The sequence below is a fragment of the Oryctolagus cuniculus genome, chromosome X, assembly GCF_964237555.1.
Source record: "Oryctolagus cuniculus chromosome X, mOryCun1.1, whole genome shotgun sequence".
NCBI lineage: Eukaryota > Metazoa > Chordata > Mammalia > Lagomorpha > Leporidae > Oryctolagus > Oryctolagus cuniculus.
The window spans coordinates 458,073-478,824 of record NC_091453.1 but is presented as its reverse complement, the minus strand read 5'-3'; the positions used below and the strand labels follow the sequence as shown (position 1 = coordinate 478,824).

Below are 20,752 nucleotides of genomic sequence, written 5' to 3'. Positions count from 1 at the left end.
ATTTATGTGATCCCTTTGACACTTAATCCTATCTATCCAATCAATTACACATTTAATATGATCACTTGAACATGTAAGATGGCACTGAAGGCAGCGGCTTTACCTGCTAAGCCACAGCGCTGGCCCCAAGACTTTCTTTTGTGAGATTGCCCTGCGATTATGCTGGGGGGAGGGACTCTAAGCGGGGGGCGGTCCTGAACTCCTGGCAAGAGTTTTCTGAGTCAGGGATCGACCGGTCCTTGGGTTGACTGCCCACACCAGTGTGTCTCAGCCATGCGATTTAACACTGAGTTAGTAGTCAGGAGAGTGAAGAGACATCCGACAGAATGGGAAAAAATATTTGCAAACTACGCAACAGATAAAGGGTTAATAACCAGAATCTACAAAGAGATCAAGAAACTCCACAAAAACAAAACAAACAACCCACTTAAGAGATGGGCCAAGGACCTCAATAGACATTTTTCAAAAGAGGAAATCCAAATGGCCAACAGGCACATGAAAAAATGTTCAAGATCACGAGCAATCAGGGAAATGCAAATCAAAACCACAATGAGGTTTCACCTCACCCCGGTTAGAATGACTCACATACAGAAATCTACCAACAACAGATGCTGGCGAGGATGTGGGGAAAAAGGGACACTAACCCACTGTTGGTGGGAATGCAATCTGGTCAAGCCACTATGGAAGTCAGTCTGGAGATTCCTCAGAAACCTGAATATAACCCTACCATACAACCCAGCCATCCCACTCCTTGGAATTTACCCAAAGGAATTTAAATTGGCAAACAAAAAAGCGGTCTGCACCCTAATGTTTATTGCAGCTCAATTCTCAATAGCTAAGACCTGGAACCAACCTCAATGCCCATCAACGGTAGACTGGATAAAGAAATTATGGGACATGTACTCTTTAGAATACTATACAGCAGAAAAAAAAATGAAATCCGGTCATTTGCAACAAAATGGAGAAATCTGGAACACATCATGCTGAGTGAAATGAGCCAGTCCCAAAGGGACAAATATCATATGTTCTCCCTGATCAGTGACAACTGACTGAGCACCAAAAAGGAAACCTGTTGAAGTGAAATGGACACTATGAGAAACGGTGACTTGATCAGCCATAGCCCTGACTGTTGATGAACAACTTAATATGTTATCCCTCTTAGTATTTTTTCTTTGTCTGTTCTACTTAATACTATTGGTTTAATTCTGTAATTCATACACAGTTATTCTTAAGTGTTGAAATTTAACTGAAAAGTGGGAATAAGAGAGGGAAGAGATGTACAATTTGGAACATGCTCAAGCTGACTTGCCCCAAATGGTAGAGTTAGAAACATACCAGGGGATTCCAATTCAATCCCATCACGGTGGCGTGTACCAATGCCATCTCACTAGTCCCAGTGATCAATTTCAGTTCACAATTGATCATAATGAAAGGACTAAGAGTCAAAGGGATCACATAAACAAGACTAGTATCTGCTAATACTAACCGATAGAATAAAAAAGGGGAGAGAACGATCCAACATGGGAAGCGAGATACACAGCAGACTCATAGAATGGCAGATGTCCTAAACAGCACTCTGGCCTCAGAATCAGCCCTAAAGGCATTCGGATCCGGCTGAAAAGCCCATGAGAGTATTTCAGGCATGGAAAGCCAAGGCACTCTGGCAAAAATAAATAAATAAATAACCTAAATGAAAGATCTCTGTGAGTGAGATCTCAGTGGAAAGCACAGGTCTTCAAAGAAGGAGGTACCTTTCTCTGAAGGGAGGAGAGAACCTCCACTTTGACTATGACCTTGTCTAAACAAGATAAGAGTCGGAGAACTCAAGGGGCTTCCATAGCCTTGGAAACTCATGACTGGAGCATAGGGAGATTACTGATGCCATAAACAGGAGTGTCAATTTGAAGTCAACAACAGGAGTCACTGTGCACTTACTCCTCATGTAGGATCTCTGTCCTTAATGTGCTGTACATTGTGATTTAATGCTATAATGAGTACTCAAACAGTATTTTTCACTTTGTGTTTCTATGGGGGTGCAAACTGTTGAAATCTTTACTTAATGTATACTAAACTGATCTTCTGTATATAGAGAATTGAAAATGAATCTTGATATGAATGGATGGGGAGAGAGAGCAGGAAAGGGGAGGGTTGCAGGTGAGAGGTAAGTCATGGCGGGGGGGGGAGCCTTTGTAATCCATAAGCTGTACTTTGGAAATTTATATTCATTAAATAAAAAGAAAGCAAAAAAAAAAAAAGATCTGATAACTGAACAGTTGCAGGTTTAAATCCCAATTAGGTGCATTAGTAGGCATGGGACTTTGAGCAAGCTTTCTTTAATTATCTTAACTGCATAAAAAGGAAAAGTTAATGCAAAAATCATAGTGATATTCATAAAGGTTAAATATGATAGTTCATGTGAAACACTTGGCACAAGGTCAGCCACATAAATATTTCCTATTAAGTGTATGCTTATGTTTTCTATCTGGAAAAAATAACATTGTTGTTTTATACAGAATTTAAGAAAAGGATTGTCATCATCCAGGAGCTTGCTTTTGAGTTAGTTCAAAGAAATTTCTCTTAAGCAGAACCCCACTCACATTCCTGCACTCATAGATGAATAGGCCTAGGACAGTGATGCTATTGTCCTCAGTTTCTCTGATGAAGCTTCGGTTCAAGACTGTTGTTTTCTTTAATTCCAAGGTTACTGTTTGCATCGACATACACTCATGGGAAAATTGATAATGAAACCAGCTGCTTGGTTTAAAAAGGAAAAAATTCCTTATAATAAATTTCCCTTTTCATTTTATAGAATTTTTTAATTATGTGGTCAAAATCTCTTCTAGAGAAAATTGCCTAAGTCTTTACATCCACATAAAAAAGATGACTCCTGCATGTATTGTACAAAGTTTCATGAGAATCTCTCCCAATGTACTAAAAACTAAAAAACAAGAAACATCTACCATGGTAGCAGCAGCAATAAGAGAGATGAAAACCTACCATGTTTTATAAATAAATGTGAGGCTTTGAACTAATGGGCATAAGACAAGGAGGAAATAATTACAACTCCATGCCACAGATAATGTGATTTAATTAAGTGAAGTGATAACAAACCTCCAGTCAGGACACAATCTCACATTCTTAGCAATTTATACTAAGGGGAAAGAAGGAGCCAGAGTAATCACCAGACTGAGATAAATTAGTGTTTTCATTTCTGGTGAGCTTCCCCACGCACATTCGTGTCGGCATCAGTAGATTTGGTTCTCTGTGTACTCTTACAAATGGATAGGCTGAGCAAAGGAAAACATTTTATTCTCATCTCACATTCAACAGGATAATTGCATTACATGAACAGAAACAAATAACTTTCTGCAAAGACTTTCAGATCTTTCCAGACAGAAGCTTCATTGCATGATGCATACAGCAGACACATACCCTTTAGGGAACTGGTTCACTGCTTCATAGACCCTCCCGTATAACGAACATCCCATGTAATAAGTCCTTCCTTAGTCTTTTGGTTGCAAGTGCCAGAGTGCATTCAAGTGAGCCAAGCAGGCATTTATTACAAGGGTATTAGTAAACTAATCTCTTGGAGTCCAGGAAAGGTGAAAAACTGAAATTAGACAGCCATCGGCAACCCCGGATGGTGTCTACCTGCTTCCCTCTGCACCCCTTACAAATGTATTTCCAGTCCTGATGTTTTAAAATCAAAAGAGAATGCTATGAGACAAACTTGAAAATGTGAATATGAATAATTATTGTCCTTGGAATTGAAAGTTCTGATTATTTCTAGAAACAACGGCCACAAAATTTAAGTACATAAGTGCACAGATTGTCACACTATTCAGCAAGATGAGGGTGATGTTATCATAAAGCAAGAACATCTTGTGTCCACTGTTCCCTTTAAAGCCCCTGAAGCAGGGCTAGCTTTTCCCCTGCCCCTGGATTATAAGCAGGGAATGCAGTCACTTTGATTTTTGTTCTTAAGTAATACAGTGTCAGTGGTTACTTTGAATCTCAGAATGTAGTCTCCAATTGGTGTTCAGTCCCATATGATAATTGAGCCCTTTGATCCTCACTAGAAGTTTCTCATCACCCTCCCTCAGGTCTGACCTGCTGTACAACAGAACAGCAGGCAGTGCCACCCTGGCTTTTTCCCTCAGATGAGGGTTTTCCTCAACACCCTCAACTCCTGGAAGAGCCCCAGAGTTACGAGCTGTTTCCTCATCACCAGTGCTGCATAACGGTCTGCCTCACAACCTCCTTTGGGATCTGATCCCTTGGCTGATGTTATCAGTCTTGTGGGCGCCTCTTGCTCACAGATCATTGGCTCTCTCACTGGAGGATTGCCATTGGCAGCTGGTGTGACCTTGCTAGGAGGTGCCTGCAAATTTCACTCCCCTACCCACTGTCTGGCGCTAGGGAGCAGACCCTGCTTCTTTGCTACATGCTGGGGCAGATTCTGTGGTGCTGGTAATGCCCCAGACCGCCCCAGAGCTTCGGGCTGAGGCTAGACTGCACCCGAACCCTTGTTGCTTAGCCTCTCTCCTTGCCTGCTGTGCTTTCTCTACTCCTTTGCAGGGCTTGCCTGAAAGTCCTCTCTTCAATGACTTGCACAGCACTCCTGTCTCAGACTGCATGGCTAGGGAAGCCAGCTTCAGGCAGCTGCATCTTGTACCTTGGTTCCTCAGTCAAAATGTGCAGCTAATGTCTCGTTCCACCGGAACCTGGCTCACCGGAGCATTTGACAGCTCCCCGACCCCTTTTTAATAATCCATTATATACTGTTTGACTCCAGAGGAAACTTGCAATTCTAGATCCTCCCTGTTTTCTCTTTTGTCCCTGACTACTTCCTTCTGAGGGAGAGAGAGATCATGTGATTTTTATTTTTCTCCTTTTTCAAATCATATATTTGACCATCCAACATCTAACTCTGAATATCAGTGTTTTCTAGTAAATCAGAAAGGAAGATTATCTGTCAACTCCAAAAGGAAAATCAAGCAGGAGGATGCACAAGCAGGAAAAAAAAAAACACACACAATTTTCTCCAGGTCATTCACCTACATCATTCTTTTAGAATAGAATGAAAGCAAAAGATTGCTTTGTTCTTTCAGACAACCTGATCCAAAAGGAAGCAGAAAGGAAAAGATGAGCTCAGAGTGGTCTGTACTTAAATAAAGCTTTTGTGTGAGTAAATAATGTGCATTAAATAGTAGCTCTTGATTCTTTTCATTTAGTCCTGACACGGACAAATGTTTGATTGCCAAGAAGAGCATTTTGTCCTCATGTGAATCCTAGTGCACAGAAAGGCAATGTTGACCCAGAAGGCCCTGAGGGATGAAGGCAGCCAGAACTGTCTCCCACCACTAAACCAGAGGAGAGAAAAAGGGAGGGAAGAAAGTTCTCAGATGCTCCAGGCCTGAGGTCAACAAACTTTTTCTGTAAAACACGAGAGGATATAATCGTGACCCTGTGAGCCATATAGTCTGTGTCACAACTATTTAAGTCTGCCATTGTAGTTTAAAGCAACCATAGACAATACTTAAAAGAATTGCCAGGACTGCATTCCACTAAAACTTTATTCACAGACACAGAAACTTGAATTGTGTATAATTTTCATATACCTCCAAATAATCTTCTTTTGATTTTTTTCAATCATTTAGAAATATCCCAAGCTCATAGTTTCTACAAAAACAGATGATAGGCTGGATTTGGCCAATAGGTTGGGGCTTACCAACCTGTACTCTAGGACATAGGGTGGAATGTCTCTTCCTCAATGCATTCAGGATAGAAGGTTGGCTGTTGAATTGAAAACATCAATGAAAGTAAGAAATCAAAGAGTAATACTGATTTTAATAAACCACTTCCAATAACATCAACATAGGTCATTTACCAATTCTTTCTGTATGGTGCCATGCAGATTTATTTTTGCAGAAGTCTGCTAATTAGAGTTTAGTTGGCCTGACTCAGTGCTTTGAAATTTCTAGTTCAGTTAAGTCACAAGCGGGATAAGAATTTGAAGCTGCTTGCAAGTTCATTCCAGGTACAGAACACTTCTGGTTTTTATAAATCCTCCTGATCATTTATAGTTGTGCCCCGACCACCACTTTTTGATAGCAACATTTAAACACCTTGCCTTTGTAAGAATCTTTCCAAAGTGCATGATCATCAATTGCTACCTGCTATAGAAGGAAGATGGTGTCAACTCAATGGAATATCCTGCTTTCTTACCATGGTTCTTCGAGTTACATGAGGAGAATTAAGATAGTAAAATGATTTTATATCTTTTATTGAAAGAAATTAGGGGAATTACATTTCCCAGTGTTTAAAGTGAGAGTATGCCTAGCTCCCCTCCAATGAAAGGTACAAATATCTGTCATTTTCTTCCTCAACAAAGATAAAAGACTATTTTAAGTGAGTTAGTCCACGATAATAGGAGGTGTACATTGAATCTTCCCAGGAGGGCTTACTGCTTCACCACAGTCATAGGCGTGTCCTGCTTGAATAGCAGTGGGAGTGAGTTTTAGGGATGGAAACTAGTACAGCTGTTGAAGGAATGTCACACTGATTAGCGCATAGTCACAGTGAAGGCATAGTCAAGTTGTAATATGATGAGCCAAAGTGGAATTAGGAGAAAAGAGAAATAAGGGTTGCCCAACAAAGGCATTCCATGCTTTTCAAATTAAGTATTTCATCTATTTGTTGATTATATTCAAATGCTTTTTATCTCCTCCAGTGAGTAGAGTCTTTGTGAAAAGCTAATTTATATATTTCTTTTTTTTTTTTTTGCCCATAATCAAAACTTTATTGAAAAACTGACATCAAAATAGGGGATAACTTGTATACCTTATAAAATCAAACAAAATTACATTACCTTAGTAGATTCACTAGAATCACTGAACTTATGATAAGGCTTTCTGTGAGAACACAAATCCAGGAGGTTGTGTGGGTCACTAGTGTTGCTTTCTTCTAAAGGAACAGCCTTCTGTGAGTCGGGCCTTCCCTCCTGTAGGCTGGCACAAAACTGTAGAACAGCCTACACAAAGAACCACTGTTTGGGCATGGCTGAAAACCGTGGTGATCTTGTAGCAACCTGGGCATTTTACGTCCATAAAATAAGAATTCGGACTTTGAACTAGCCGTTTCTTTTTATGTTTCTTCTTTTCCTCCTCCAAAGAGGGATGGAGTAAATCCCTAGCCAAGGGCATGTCGGCGGTCCGCGAGCCCGGCGCCTCTCGCTGGTTCTGGCTACTCCCCTCTAATTCATATATTTCAAATCTTTTTAGTATCTCTTTAGATCTCTCTAGAAAACTGTGAACTTCTTCTATAATTAGTATTTACCGTATGGCTGTAAAAAAAAAAAAAGTGCAAGCAATTTTTAGCCTCCATTTCTATGGATGTCGTTTATTCCTGCTACGACTTACCTGTTCTCTGATGGATGCTACACTCATTTGTACCTGAAGGTGCCTCTTATTTTACTTTATTCTTAGTACTAATGTAAGCTGTGATAACTAACAAGAAAATAACCACACTTAACCACCCAAGATTCTACCTTGTGACTCAATTACATTTGATTTTTTGAGAAACTCTTCAGATTTTCAATTCAAGCTGTGGTCTATTGTCACTGTTTAGAGATGAATGAGTATTTTTTTTATTTATTTAATGAATATAAGTTTCCAAAGTACGAATAATGGATTACAATGGCTTCCCCCCCATACCGTCCCTCCCACCCACAACCCTCCCCTTTCCCACTCCCTCTCCCCTTCCATTCACATCAAGATTCATTTTCGATTATCTTAGTATACAGAAGATCAGCTTAGTAGACATTAAGTAAGGATTTCAACAGTTTGCTCCCACACAGAAACATAAAGTGAAAAATAATAGATGATTTTTTTTTAATGATGATGAAATCAGATCAGACCTATTGTCATGTTTAATCCCAGTGAGAGTCAAGTTGGGAGTTGATAGTTTCTTTTTTTTTTTTTTTTTTTTTTTTTTTTTTTTTACAGAGGATCAGTTTAGTATGGTTATACTAAAACCTATCACTAATTTGGAAGCAGCTGGGTGTGGGGAAAGAGAAGAGGAGAAGGGGGAAATGCTAGTAACACCTTAAATTATTATCATTCTCTGTGAGCTTCAAGAATGCTTTAAAATTATTTCCAGTGACATAGGAAGTCCTCTTCAGTTTTTCCCTATAGGTCTACACTATTCTGAGTCTGCTTGCCTACAGGACACATCTGATTTCTCCCTTAGGCCCTGGACTTTTCATGGTATATCTTCAACCTCTTTTAAGATTTATTTTTTATTCATTATAAAAGCAGAGTTACGGAGAGAGGAAGAGAGAGACAGTGAGATAGAGGGGAGATAGAGGGTGGGGAGAGAGAGAGAGAGAGAGAGAGAGAATGAATGAATGAATATCTTCCATCTGCTGGCTCACTGGTTCACTCTCCAAATGGCCACAATGGCCTGGCCAGGGCTGGGCCAGGCCAAAGCCAGGATCCAGGAGCATCTTCCAGGATTCCCACGCGGGCCATCTTCCACTGCTTTCCTAGGTGCATTACTGGGGAGCTGGATCAGAGGTGGAGCAGCTGGATCTCAAACAAGTACCCATATGGGATGCCAGCATCACGTGCAGAGGCTTAACCTACTATGCCACAATATTAACCCCTCTACAACTTCTTTCTTTCCAAGTCTCCTGAGTTGCCATTTTAGAGAGGCCCCCAAACATTCCCAAAGTGGCTTGATATCTCTCATAGCCCCCAATCTGATCCAAAGAAAACACTCCTATTTGCATGTATTATATTACAAAGTGGAAATTCAGGCCACCCCAGTGCAGAAACCCTCCCTTGGCTCTGGAAACAGTGCAGTCTATTAGCCCTTCTTTCACTTTCTCTTTTCATCTGATGAGCACTAGTGTGACTTCAGTCCTCAGTCCTTTGTTGTTTTCTCAGGCAAGAGTTAGATACCAGTCTCTGGACTGCCCAACACTAGGAGATGCACTTCAAGTTCTAGCACTACTTTCCTTCATGGCCTCCTGACTAGAATGGGGAGAGCATAGATTTTCTACTCACCCCTCTTCTACCCTGTGTTGAGGACCCACAACAATGCAGAAGCTCTCTCCAAATTTCTGGAGGTTGGGACTTTACAAAGTCTTCTTTCTAATTCTTTTTCATGGCCATGATATGATGGAAGAGTCCAGATGCTCTACAAGATCTTGGACTCATTTCCTTTAATACCACTTAGTGTGATTTTGGCCGCTGATTTTGGATTATTGTAATTTCTTGTCTGACCAAAAACTGTAATCTGAACATGCATGCATGCAAAATGGTGTCATCCAGAGACAATCACTGAGAACATTTAGATATATATTTCTTATATTTTAAAGTATATTTTCTTAGCAAAAATGGGATTATTTTGTAATTCTTTTTCTTCAGTTAGCAGTCTATTCAGAGCATCTTTCCATGTCAGTAAATCTCCAAATTAACATCTCCTGGAAACTACCATTATTTATTCAATTGTTTCTTGCCACAGATTTAGGCTGTTTCTTCTTTCTATTATGATAAATGATCCCAGAAAAGACATCTTTATTTCTACTTTCTTTTTTTTTTTTTTTTTTTTTTTTTTTTTTTGACAGGCAGAGTGGACAGTGAGAGAGAGAGACAGAGAGAAAGGTCTTCCTTTGCCGTTGGTTCACCCTCCAATGGCCGCCGCCGCCGGCGCGCTGCGGCCGGCGCACCGCGCTGATCCGATGGCAGGAGCCAGGAGCCAGGTGCTTTTCCTGGTCTCCCATGGGGTGCAGGGCCCAAGCACCTGGGCCATCCTCCACTGCACTCCCTGGCCACAGCAGAGGGCTGGCCTGGAAGAGGGGCAACCGGGACAGAATCCGGTGCCCCGACCGGGACTAGAACCCGGTGTGCCGGCGCCGCTAGGCGGAGGATTAGCCTAGTGAGCCGCGGCGCCGGCCTTTATTTCTACTTTCTGAGCCATTCAATTGCTTATCTGATATGTATTGAGTGCCTATTATAAAAAGAGCACTATGGTGTCCTTGGAATAAATTTCTAGATGTGGAACGGCAAAACTAAGATGCCTGCATGTTCTAAGGCATCTGAAACACATTTTCAAATTGTCCTGCAGATATATGTGTGTTTGTTTATATGTTTATGTGACTTTGAGAGTGCATTTAGGCCCTAGAGAAGGAAAGGCATTTGCTTTTGAAAATTTCACTGCTTGGACTTCTCGAAACACGGTTACCATGAGTCATAAATATATTTATTTAACTGCAGCAAACTATTGGATTTGCTTTATTTTACTCTGAACTAATTTTAGACTCACATAAAATTTTCAAAAATAGTACAGTGTCCTGATGCATTTCACCTGTTTTTCCCAATGTTTACATCTCACCTAACCATAGCACAATCATCAAGAAGAAGAAACCTGCATTGGAATATAATTGATCCAACAGTAAGACTTACTCAGATTTCACCAATGTTCCCCTTAATGTTTTTTTTTTTTCTATTCTAGTACCTTATCCAAGATCCCACCTGTGTTTCACTCCTATTTCTCCTTGGTCTTCTCCATCTACAACAGTTCTTCAGGTTTTCCATCTTTCAGAATCTTGACATTTTTGAAAAGTAATGATTGGTTATTTTGTAGAATGTCTCTCATTTGGAATTTGTCTGATGTTTTTAACAGAGTGGAACTATGCATTTTTTGGCAGAATGCATCATATCAAGGAGTTCATGCTCTTGATATATCTTATTACTGGTGATGTTTACCTTGATCCCTTGAAAATGCCATTTTAATACTACAGAAACAGAGTGCAAATGGCATTTACAGAGTTTCAGCTGTATACTGGCATAATGCCTTTTGTTCTTTCTATAATCCTCCTAAAGACTCTGCAAAGTGAGTCTAATTATCTCACTTTATTGAGTCGCTTAAAAATTATGTAGTATGCACGAAGTCAGCAAAGCTCTGATTCCAAAGCCAGTGCTATTTCCAGCACAAGGAAGCTATTAAAGTAACCCAAGTGCATGTGGGTGTGAGTTGCTACTGTATTAGAGTTTGATTCTTATTTTGTTTCCCTCAATGTAGAGTTGTGGAGAGTCATATTTTCAGAAATAGTCTATCATTGTGACTTAACAAAATCAAATATTTAGTGACCCAAATTTCTGGAAAATTCATCCATCTTCCACAAAGTCACTGTGTCTTTGACCTTTTTTCTGCAAGATTTGTGATGTTATTTCCTTTGAGGTTATTATATTATAGAACCAAAAATCCAGTGCAAAATGATTTTGTAGATGGAAAATGGCGAGGTGATGTCATCTTTTACTTAGTCGCATATATAGAATACCTGCATCAAACTGAATGACTGAAAGTCAATGACATTTCTCTCTTTAGATTTTTTTTTTTTCAGGGAAGAACACGCAAAGCATAATACCTACATAGCACTTACATTCCCAATCATTAAAACTCACACCATGTCCCATTTAAAGAGCTAACACTTTGATCTGATTTGAAAGCAAAATATAAGGGAGCAAAACAAAAAGCTGAACCTCCAAAGAAAAATAAAATGAGATAATGTATAGAAAGTGGTTAGCATAGTGCCTGGTACATGGTGAACATATCATGAATTTTAGCTCGTCTTGCTGCTGCTGAAGTTGTCTCAGATGTCACTGGTGTTGAATCTGGTGAAGAGAGTAGGTGACTGGCTCATCCCCTTCTCTGTGAGACAGAAGATAAGCCTACAGTAAATTTAGAAAAAAAAAATGACTGCTCTCTAGCCATTTTGCAGCTGTTTATCTTCTTTAAGTGCTCTTATATTCCTCTGTTGCAATATAATCTTAAAGCACCATTATGAACCCATTTGGGAACAAGACTAGGAACTAAATCAAGGCAATGTGGCAAGGAATCAGTTACCACAGTTCAACCCATTTGACAATTATATCTCTTTGGGCATCTCATCTGAAAAAGTGACCTTAGCAAATAAGTCGTCTTCACAGTTCCTTCTCTAGGGCAGGATTTCTCAACCTCAGCATTAATGTTACATGGAGCCTATAGTTTAGTTATTGGGGCTGTGCACTGTAAGATATTTACAGGCATCCCTAACTTCTGTCTCCTAGTTGTCATTGGCACCCACTCCAGCTGTGATGAACAAAAATGTCTCCAGACATTTCCACATTGTCTCCTGAGGACCAAAATAACTCCCACTGAGAACCACCTCTAAAAGGTAATGTCATTCCATAATCAAGATAAGTGACCATTGGTTAAATTGGAAATTTGGAGGATAAGAAGCAATATTTTTGAGTAACAGATTATTTCACAACTGTTACCTCAATGTATTTCATGTAATTTTCAGAACAGACATGAGATAGTTTTATTCCCCATTCATGCATGGGAAAACAGACACTCATAAGAATTGATTTCTTTGAGTCTCCCACATAACTGTTCTGTGGTGGAGTAGACTTGACAGCAAAGGCCATGCGCATCTGTTACACCCTCATGAGCCTTAGTTCAAATAGAAGTCCTACCTTTGTTAAGTTTCTGCTGTCCAGGAGAAAGAGACTTACATTTACCAAGTACAAATGTTGGTAAGCTATTGTCTCTTGGAACTAAAGTCACCTACCTGTCTTTATTCTGCTTCATGAAACTATGACTGTGACTCAGTTAAACTACACTTCTCTCTTACCACTGAGCTTCCTATTTGGTTTGGCCAATCAATAAGAGGGTACTAGAGGAAAACTGGCAAGTGGAAAGAAAGTAAAGGGACTTTCTGTTCCCTGTATGCTATCTCTCCCTATCAACAAGGCTGACCCAACAACTGCTACTGCTGAGTACCTAAATTAACAACAGAAACCAACGCTCAGGCCCTGCTATGGCAGTATTCTCTCAGAGGACCAGCCAGCCACCTGGAGGCAGGTTAATTATGCTAGATCCCTTCTGACAAAGCAGTGTTCTTTCTTCACTTGGCCTGCTGAGAATTTTTCTGCCATCACTACCATCTGTACACATACGGTACGCTTTATTGGCCACCATGATATCTCACAAATCATTGCTTCTGGCCAAACACTCAGTCCACAGGAAAAAAATGTGGCATTAAGTGCATATCCATGGAATGTATTGATCTTGCCACATACCCATCACCCAAAAGCGTTATCCAATAGAAGAAAGGAGAGCCAAACTGAAGGTTTACTTATGAACAGTTGGGAGCTAAGATGAAAACGTTAGGCTGTATCTCATGGGAGGTAGAAAATGCTTTGGATAAACAGGCAATATTTACGTCTAACTTCCATATATAGAAGTCATGGACCTAGGAATCAAGGAATGGAAGTGGAAGTGACTCCTCCCAGCATTTCCCTGAATATCCTACTCACAGAATGTTTACTTTGAAACTCAGTGCTTGACTGCTGTGCTTTGGAGCACTTAGTCTGAATCATGGAACAACCATGGCCTTATTGAATTGGAAGTTGACATTGATATTGACTATTTTGAACTCCTTGTGCGCCTGAATCCTAAGTCAAATAAGGGTAAAATAGGCCGGCGCCGTGGCTCAATAGGCTAATCCTCCACCTTGCGGCGCCGGCACACCGGGTTCTAGTCCCGGTCGGGGCGCCGGATTCTGTCCCGGTTGCCCCTCTTCCAGGCCAGCCCTCTGCTGTGGCCCGGGAGTGCAGTGGAGGATGGCCCAGGTGCTTGGGCCCTGCACCCCATGGGAGACCAGGAGAAGCACCTGGCTCCTGGCTCCTGCCATCGGATCAGCGCGGTGCGCCGGCTGCAGCGGCGGCCATTGGAGGGTGAACCAACGGCAAAGGAAGACCTTTCTCTCTCTGTCTCTCTCTCTCACTGTCCACTCTGCCTGTCAAAAAAAAAAAAATAAGGGTAAAATAATGTCCTGGTTGAGATGATTGAGCTGGATTACCACAAGGATTCTGAGTTACTGCTACTCGATGGGGTCAGAGCGTATTACATGTAGAATCCAAGGGATTCTCTGGAGATCCATCAGTTTCTTTCAATGTCTAAGAATAAGACTTGATGATACCAAAAAACCCCACACAAATGAAATTAGGCATAACCATCCAACCAGATAGAAGAAACAAACAAACTGGCACAGAGAAAAAGTATAAATGGTGACCTTATTCAATTATAGAAAGAAAGTCTTTTTTTTTTCTTTTATTTAATGAATATAGATTTCCAAAGTACAGCTTATGGACTACATTGGCTTCCCCCACCCCGATGACTTCCCTCCCACCCGCAACCCTCCCCTTTCCCGCTCTCTCTCCCCTTCCATTCATATCAAGATTCATTTTCAATTTTCTATATATACAGAAGACCAGTTTAGTATACATTAAGTAAAGATTTCAACAGTTTGCACCCACATAGAAACACAAAGTGAAAGATACTGTTTGAGTACTCGTTATAGCATTAAATCTCAATGTACAGCACACTAAGGACAGAGATCCTACATGAGGAGTAAGTGCACAGTGACTCCTGTTGTTGACTTTACCAATTGACACTCCTGTCTATGGCATCAGTAATCTCCCTATGCTCCAGTCATGAGTTTCCAAGGCTATGGAAGCCTTTTGAGTTCTCCAACTCTGATCATATTTAGACAAGGTCGTAGTCAAAGTGGAGGTGAAAGAAAGTCTTAAGATATGTTTTCTTCCTTCCTGCTCATTGTATGCATATGTGTGCATGTGTGTGTGTGTGTAGGATCAACTACTTTCTATCCTGAGTGACTGCCAACTAGAGTAGACTAGCATGAAAGCTGGGACTTTTCCTTTTGAAGAGAAGATGAGCACACATTTGTTTATGGGAAGGATAGTTGGGTACTGTTAGGAAGAAAAATAAATGTGTCAGTTTGTTGGGAGGTAATTTAAAATATGTGTAACAGGATGTGTGTGGATACTTAAGTGACACAAGTGTGCATTCTCTCAGCTTTCAGGCCATTATTAACTCAAATCCACCCTTTTGTACTCTGTTTGGAGACTGCAACCCAGCAAGCTGCATTTCTCCTTTGCCATGTGCCTTCCCACAAAGTTCTGATGGTAGGGGGACCTTGTCAGAGATTAAAAGACTGGAGGAGAGAAAAAGATTCCCTACCGGCTGCTAGCTTGCTGTCATAGTGGGTGTCACCCCACAGCAACAGACCTTTATCCCAACAGTGTAGTTTGTTGCTTCTAGCTTTTTTTATCCATCCCAAATTTGGCTTTATCATGTTTCCTTAGAGATAGCAAAAGCACCAGGTTGGGCTCCCAATCAGTGATTTGTATCCTAGATTCACAGAGCCCCTCTTCCAAGTTTCTATTTTTAATAGCTTTGTTGGTGTATCATTCACCCACTTGAAATGAACAGTTCCATGATTTTTCATGTATCCACAGAGTTTTGCAACCACCAACATGATCCAGTTTTAGAATATTTTCAACATTCCAAAAAGAAACCCACTGTCCATTTGTAGTCACTTCCCATTTTCCACCCCTCGTCCAACCCTCAGCAACCATGTATCTGCTTTATATCTCCATGGATTTGCCTATTTTGGGATTTCATGTAAATGAAATCACATAACATAGGGACTTTTAAGAATGTGTTTGAGAGACAAAGAGAGCGAGCTCCCATAACGTGTTTCACTGCCCAAATGCCCACAATGGCTAGTGAGGCTGAAGCTAGGAACCATGAGTGAGAGCCATCTACTTGAGCCATCACTACTTGAGCCAGCACCACTGCCTCTCAGGGTTGGCATCAGTGGGAAGATAGAATCAAGACCCAAGATAGGTATTGATCGAGGTACTCCAATATGGCATGCAGGCATCTTAACTGCTAAGCCAAACGCCTGCCCCCAATTTATGGGTGTTCATGAATGTCTTCTTTCAATTAGCATAGTTTTCCAAGGTTCATTTATGTTGTATATAGCATGTGTGTATTGGTACTTTATTTCAATTTATAGCTAAATAATATTCCATCATATGGATATACTACCTTTAGTTTATTCATTCATCAGTTGATGGACATTTGGATTGTTCATGTTTTTTGGCTATTATGAATACTTCTATGAACATTTTGTACAAGTTTTGTGTATATGTATGTTTACATTTCTCTTGGGTATATACCTAAAGGTGGAAGTACTAAATGACTTGGAATAAGATATTTTCCAAATTTCTTACTTCTGATCATTCCAGTATTGTGGGGAGCAACTCGGACTAGACTAAGTTACTGGAATTAAGACTTATTCTATGCATCTGCTCTCCCACAATATGGCGCTGGGAGAGGAGGAAACAGCTTCCGCACAGCTGCCTCCAGTTCAACCAATAAACTGTAGGACCTGCTCCTGATTGGAGGAGAGCAGCGTACTCGGCGTGTGGGTAGCAGAGTTGGGATTGGTGGAAGAGGACTATAAAGGAGGAGAGAGACAACATGCACCAGGAACATCTAGCTGAAGGAACACCTGTGCAGCCCCCGAGAGAGCCGGCCGGCGGTGTGCCGCTCCCCCGCGGAAGTGGGGAATGTGGCCAGGGGGAACTGCCCTTCCACGGAGGTGGAAGAGTTGGTAGCCAACCCGGGAAGAACCAGCAGCAAACCCGGGGAGGGCCGAGCAGACCAAAGAACAACGCAGGGTCCTGTGTCGTTCCTCCATGAAGACGGGGAGCGACATAATGGTGCCGTGACTCGGATATGAAGCCTAGGCAGGGTTTAGTGTCGTTCCTCCATGAAGACGGGGAGCGACACAGTATCTATATTGCATTCTTCCTATGCCAGTTCTAACAGCTACTCTCTGCAGTTATAATCCCTGGAATACTTCAATGCTCCTTTCTTGATCTCTCTACTCTTCAAAGATTGTGTGACAATATCCCTAAATTACCTTTCTGCGATTAAAATATCTACTGTAGTCTTGGTCTTTTCTGACTAGGCCCTTGATCATATAATCAAGTTTTGTACATCTTGCCACCCAAGCAACAGAAATCTCTCTAAATCTCAGCAGGTTAGATAGGAATAACACTCAGAGAACAATGAAGGTTGTTAAATTTTGGCATATATCCTGTTAGCCAGTAATAGGATTTAATTGGAATACACTGAATGAGAGGCCACCTTGAGATAATATTTTAAGTATCTGTCAGAAGTAGTTTAAGGTCAATACCACTTAAATACTAAAGGAAAATTCATTTCTTCACTCATTAATCTAAAGGATGTATTTATCACTTACATTGTGGCATGTACTACTCTAGTAGTACATTACATTACTCTAGATACTGGTGATATAGCAATTAATATTAGATAAAAATCTTAGAATTTATATCAGAGAGAGAGAAAAAAATAAGTGACAGATGTTGTATTGTGCAATGAATAAATTTAAAGAATGGAAGAAAGGTAGGGTTGAGTTTGGGGAATACTTTTAGAAATGGGCCGGTCACAGCAAACGTTTCACTGTGAAAGTAACATTGAAACAAACTCCCAGAAGATAGGAGGGAGAAGGCATGTGGGTATCTGGGAGAAAGAGTAGTCCAGGAACATAGAACAGTGAGGCTTCCTCTCCACAGCCTGACTTGGGAGGATGCCTGGTTTTTTAGAATAGGAAGGAGGCCAGTGTGGCTCGTTTTGAATCCTTAGGTTAGAGAGGCAATGGAGCTTTGAGCTGGTGGATCTCTGTATGTCTTTATAAGGACTTAGGCTTTAGTGTGAGTGTGATAGGAGGCCAGTGGGAAGATTTTAAACAAGGGAATGACAAGACCTGACTTACATTTTAACAAGATTACTCCAGCTTCTGTGTTGAAAATAGATTATGGTAGTACAGTTATATGGCAATAATCCAGACAGAATATTGTGGAAGCAGTGGGGAAGTCAGTAGTTGGCTTCTGAATTTGCTGACAGATTGAATGTGTGAGCTGAGAGAGAAGCGCCAAAGATGACTCCAAGAATTTTAGCCTGAGTGACTGGAAAAATGGAATTGCCTGTTACTGAGATGAGAAAGACTGCAATAGAAAGAGGTTTCTGGGAGAGAGATCATGAATTTAATTTTGTTTATGCTAGGTTTGACATGTCGGTGAGACATCCAAATAGAGATGTCAAGAAGTCAACTGGATATACCAATCTGGATTCAGGGGAGAATCACAATTGGAGATATAAATTTAAGAGTTCTTGGTGTATATGGTATATTTATAGCCATGAAAATATGTGAGAAAATCAAGTAAAGATTTCATGTTGAAAAGAACAGATTCAAGGACTGAGACCTTGTGCAGCCATCTTCAGAATTTAAGAAGCTGAGAGGAAATCAACAAGAGTCTTAGAATTAGTGGCTGTTGAGAAAGGATAAAAGTCAGAAGAATACGGTGTCCTAGAAATTAAGTAGAAAGAGTCTCAAGACGAGTGTGATTAACAGTCATAATTTCTACCATCTCTGAGTCTCATGACACTATGGAAATATAGACATATATATGCAAAAGTTATATCTGTTCCACAAAGGTTTGTGTTTGTAAGAATTTGCTACACGTGTATTCATCATAAAATAGGTCATTTACTCATTACCCGTAGAGACATTATAAATATAATAAACTAGAATAATACCATGGTGATATTTTATAGATTGTTGTAATTTAATCCTGCTGTGGTAGAAGTTTTGGTCATTAGTTATATCTTAGGGCATGTTAAAGAGGAAACTAGAAAAGAGATGTATTTTTAGGTGGTTAGGCTGTTCTATGGGCAACAAAATAAATCCAAATGGTTTGTCCAAGGTGTATTCTCCCATTAAAAATCCAACGTAGATTGAGCAGTGAGGCTCAGGGATATGGTAATGGAGACAGCTGTCTTGTAGCTGCACCATCAGGAGCACAGAGCCTCCAAAGATTATGGCAGCAGGAGAAGGGAAGATTGGACAGCTGGCAAAGGAGACGGATGCTTTTAAGGACTTGGTTTGGGACTAGTCTGCATAGCTTCCATCACCATGTGCCTAGATATGTGGCCTTGACTGTGAAGAAGCCAAGGAATGAGTCTCCTGTAAGACAGAGTTTGGTGAACACAGAGCCTTGGGTCTTCCACAGGAGAGGAAAATCATGAAAAGGAAGATGGTAACAAAATAAATTTCTTTACAAATATCTTGACTAGTTTGGTTTGCAACTGAGCCTTGTATTTCCTTCAAATGCATTCCCTTCCTTCTTCCAAACGACTTTAGGAAAATTTTATTTGTTATTCAAACCATGTGGCCTGGATGGACTTCAGAAGAATTCTGACAGCATTTACAAATACATGAGTTATTTGAGAAAAAGCATTTTTCTATGTAAAATATGAAGGCTTATGTAAATTATTTATGATTTTTAATATCTTTGGATATAGCCAGATGTGTCATAGGAAACTGCAGCACAATAAAACGGGATGAAAAAGGCAGTGGCCTGAAATGACCCCTACATTCTGGATGCAAAAGATGCTAAGAAAGTAGGCCAGGGCTGGTAGGCAGAGTGTGATAGCCTGCATATGCTGATAATAGGTAAAATAATAAATGCCACCTAGGCAAACATGCTGGTCCAGCACACAGTATACATTGACAAGCGTGTACACCAAAGACTCCACAAAGAAACCCAGACTCAAGTTGTAGGCAAATGGCATAAAGATCATCACAGCAAGTAAACAACCTGAACCACAAAACCACCTGCTATGGTTTGAACTAAATTTAGCTCATGAACTCAGGAATATATATATATATATATATATACACACACACACACACATACACACCCTAAAGTCATACGATAATGATAGTAAGAGGGTAGAAATTTAATCCAATATTAGTCCTTAGGAGGTAGGCCAAGTGGGAGGTCCTTGGGTCATTGGAGTCATGCCCTTGGAAGGTAGGTCTCGCGAAAGGGTTGTTTAGAAGTCTGTGTAGGTCTCAGACTTTCTGCTTCCTGGATTACCATGAACTTCTTTCTCCATAAGAATTCTATGATTGCTTTCTGCCCTTTTCAGGGACCAAACCAATGGGACCACATGATCTTGGACTATGATCCTCCAAAACTGAGCTAAATATTACCATTTTCTTTTTAAGTTAGATACCTCAGGCATTTTATTAGAGTAATGAAAACCTGACTAATACACAACTCAAAGACAGGTCTTCATTAAAAGCTAAAGGATTTAGATTAGAAGATTAGGTTGTCTCAAAATGTCCATACCATCAAAAGCAATTTTTAGATTTGATGTGATATCAGTGAAAATACCAATGATATTATTGTAGGAAAAAGGATGTTAAAATGCATGTAGAAACACAAAAGACACTGAATAGCTAAAGCAATCTTAACAACAAAAACAAAGCTAGAGGCATCACAATACCATACTTCAAGACATACCACAGGGCAGTTAGTCAAAACAGCCTAGTACTGGTATAAAAATAGACATGTAGACCAATGGAACAGAATGGAAACTCCAGAAATCAACCCACACATCTACAACCAATAAATATTTGACAAATGAGCTGAAACCAATCCCTGGAGCAAGGACAGTCTCTTCAACAAACGGTGCTGGGAAAATTGGATCTCCATGTACAGAAATAAATACTCCTTGCTTAGAAATAAACCATAGAATTGTCTTCCAATGTGAAAAAAAAAAAAAAGACTGGAAGTCTAGAGATCACACGAGAGTTTTTTTTTTTAAGTCCTTAGGTACTAAGAGCCCTTCCTTAGCAGTGCAAATATTCATATGTGAAAAATACAGTATTCACAGAAACTGACATATGACTTGTCAACTGTTCTGATGAAACCTTCAGAATCATTGTAATGGCAAA

General features: G+C 40.3%; 1 protein-coding gene across 1 annotated transcript; it reads right to left on the bottom strand.

Annotated features, from left to right (window-relative positions):
* Positions 1 to 6,767: 6,767 nt before the first annotated feature.
* Positions 6,768 to 7,251, bottom strand: LOC108178683 (small ribosomal subunit protein eS27-like). The gene has a single exon (XM_017349658.3). The coding sequence runs from the start codon at positions 7,203 to 7,205 to the stop codon at positions 6,951 to 6,953; it is 255 nt and encodes an 84-aa protein (XP_017205147.1). The 5' UTR covers positions 7,206 to 7,251; the 3' UTR covers positions 6,768 to 6,950.
* Positions 7,252 to 20,752: the final 13,501 nt, after the last annotated feature.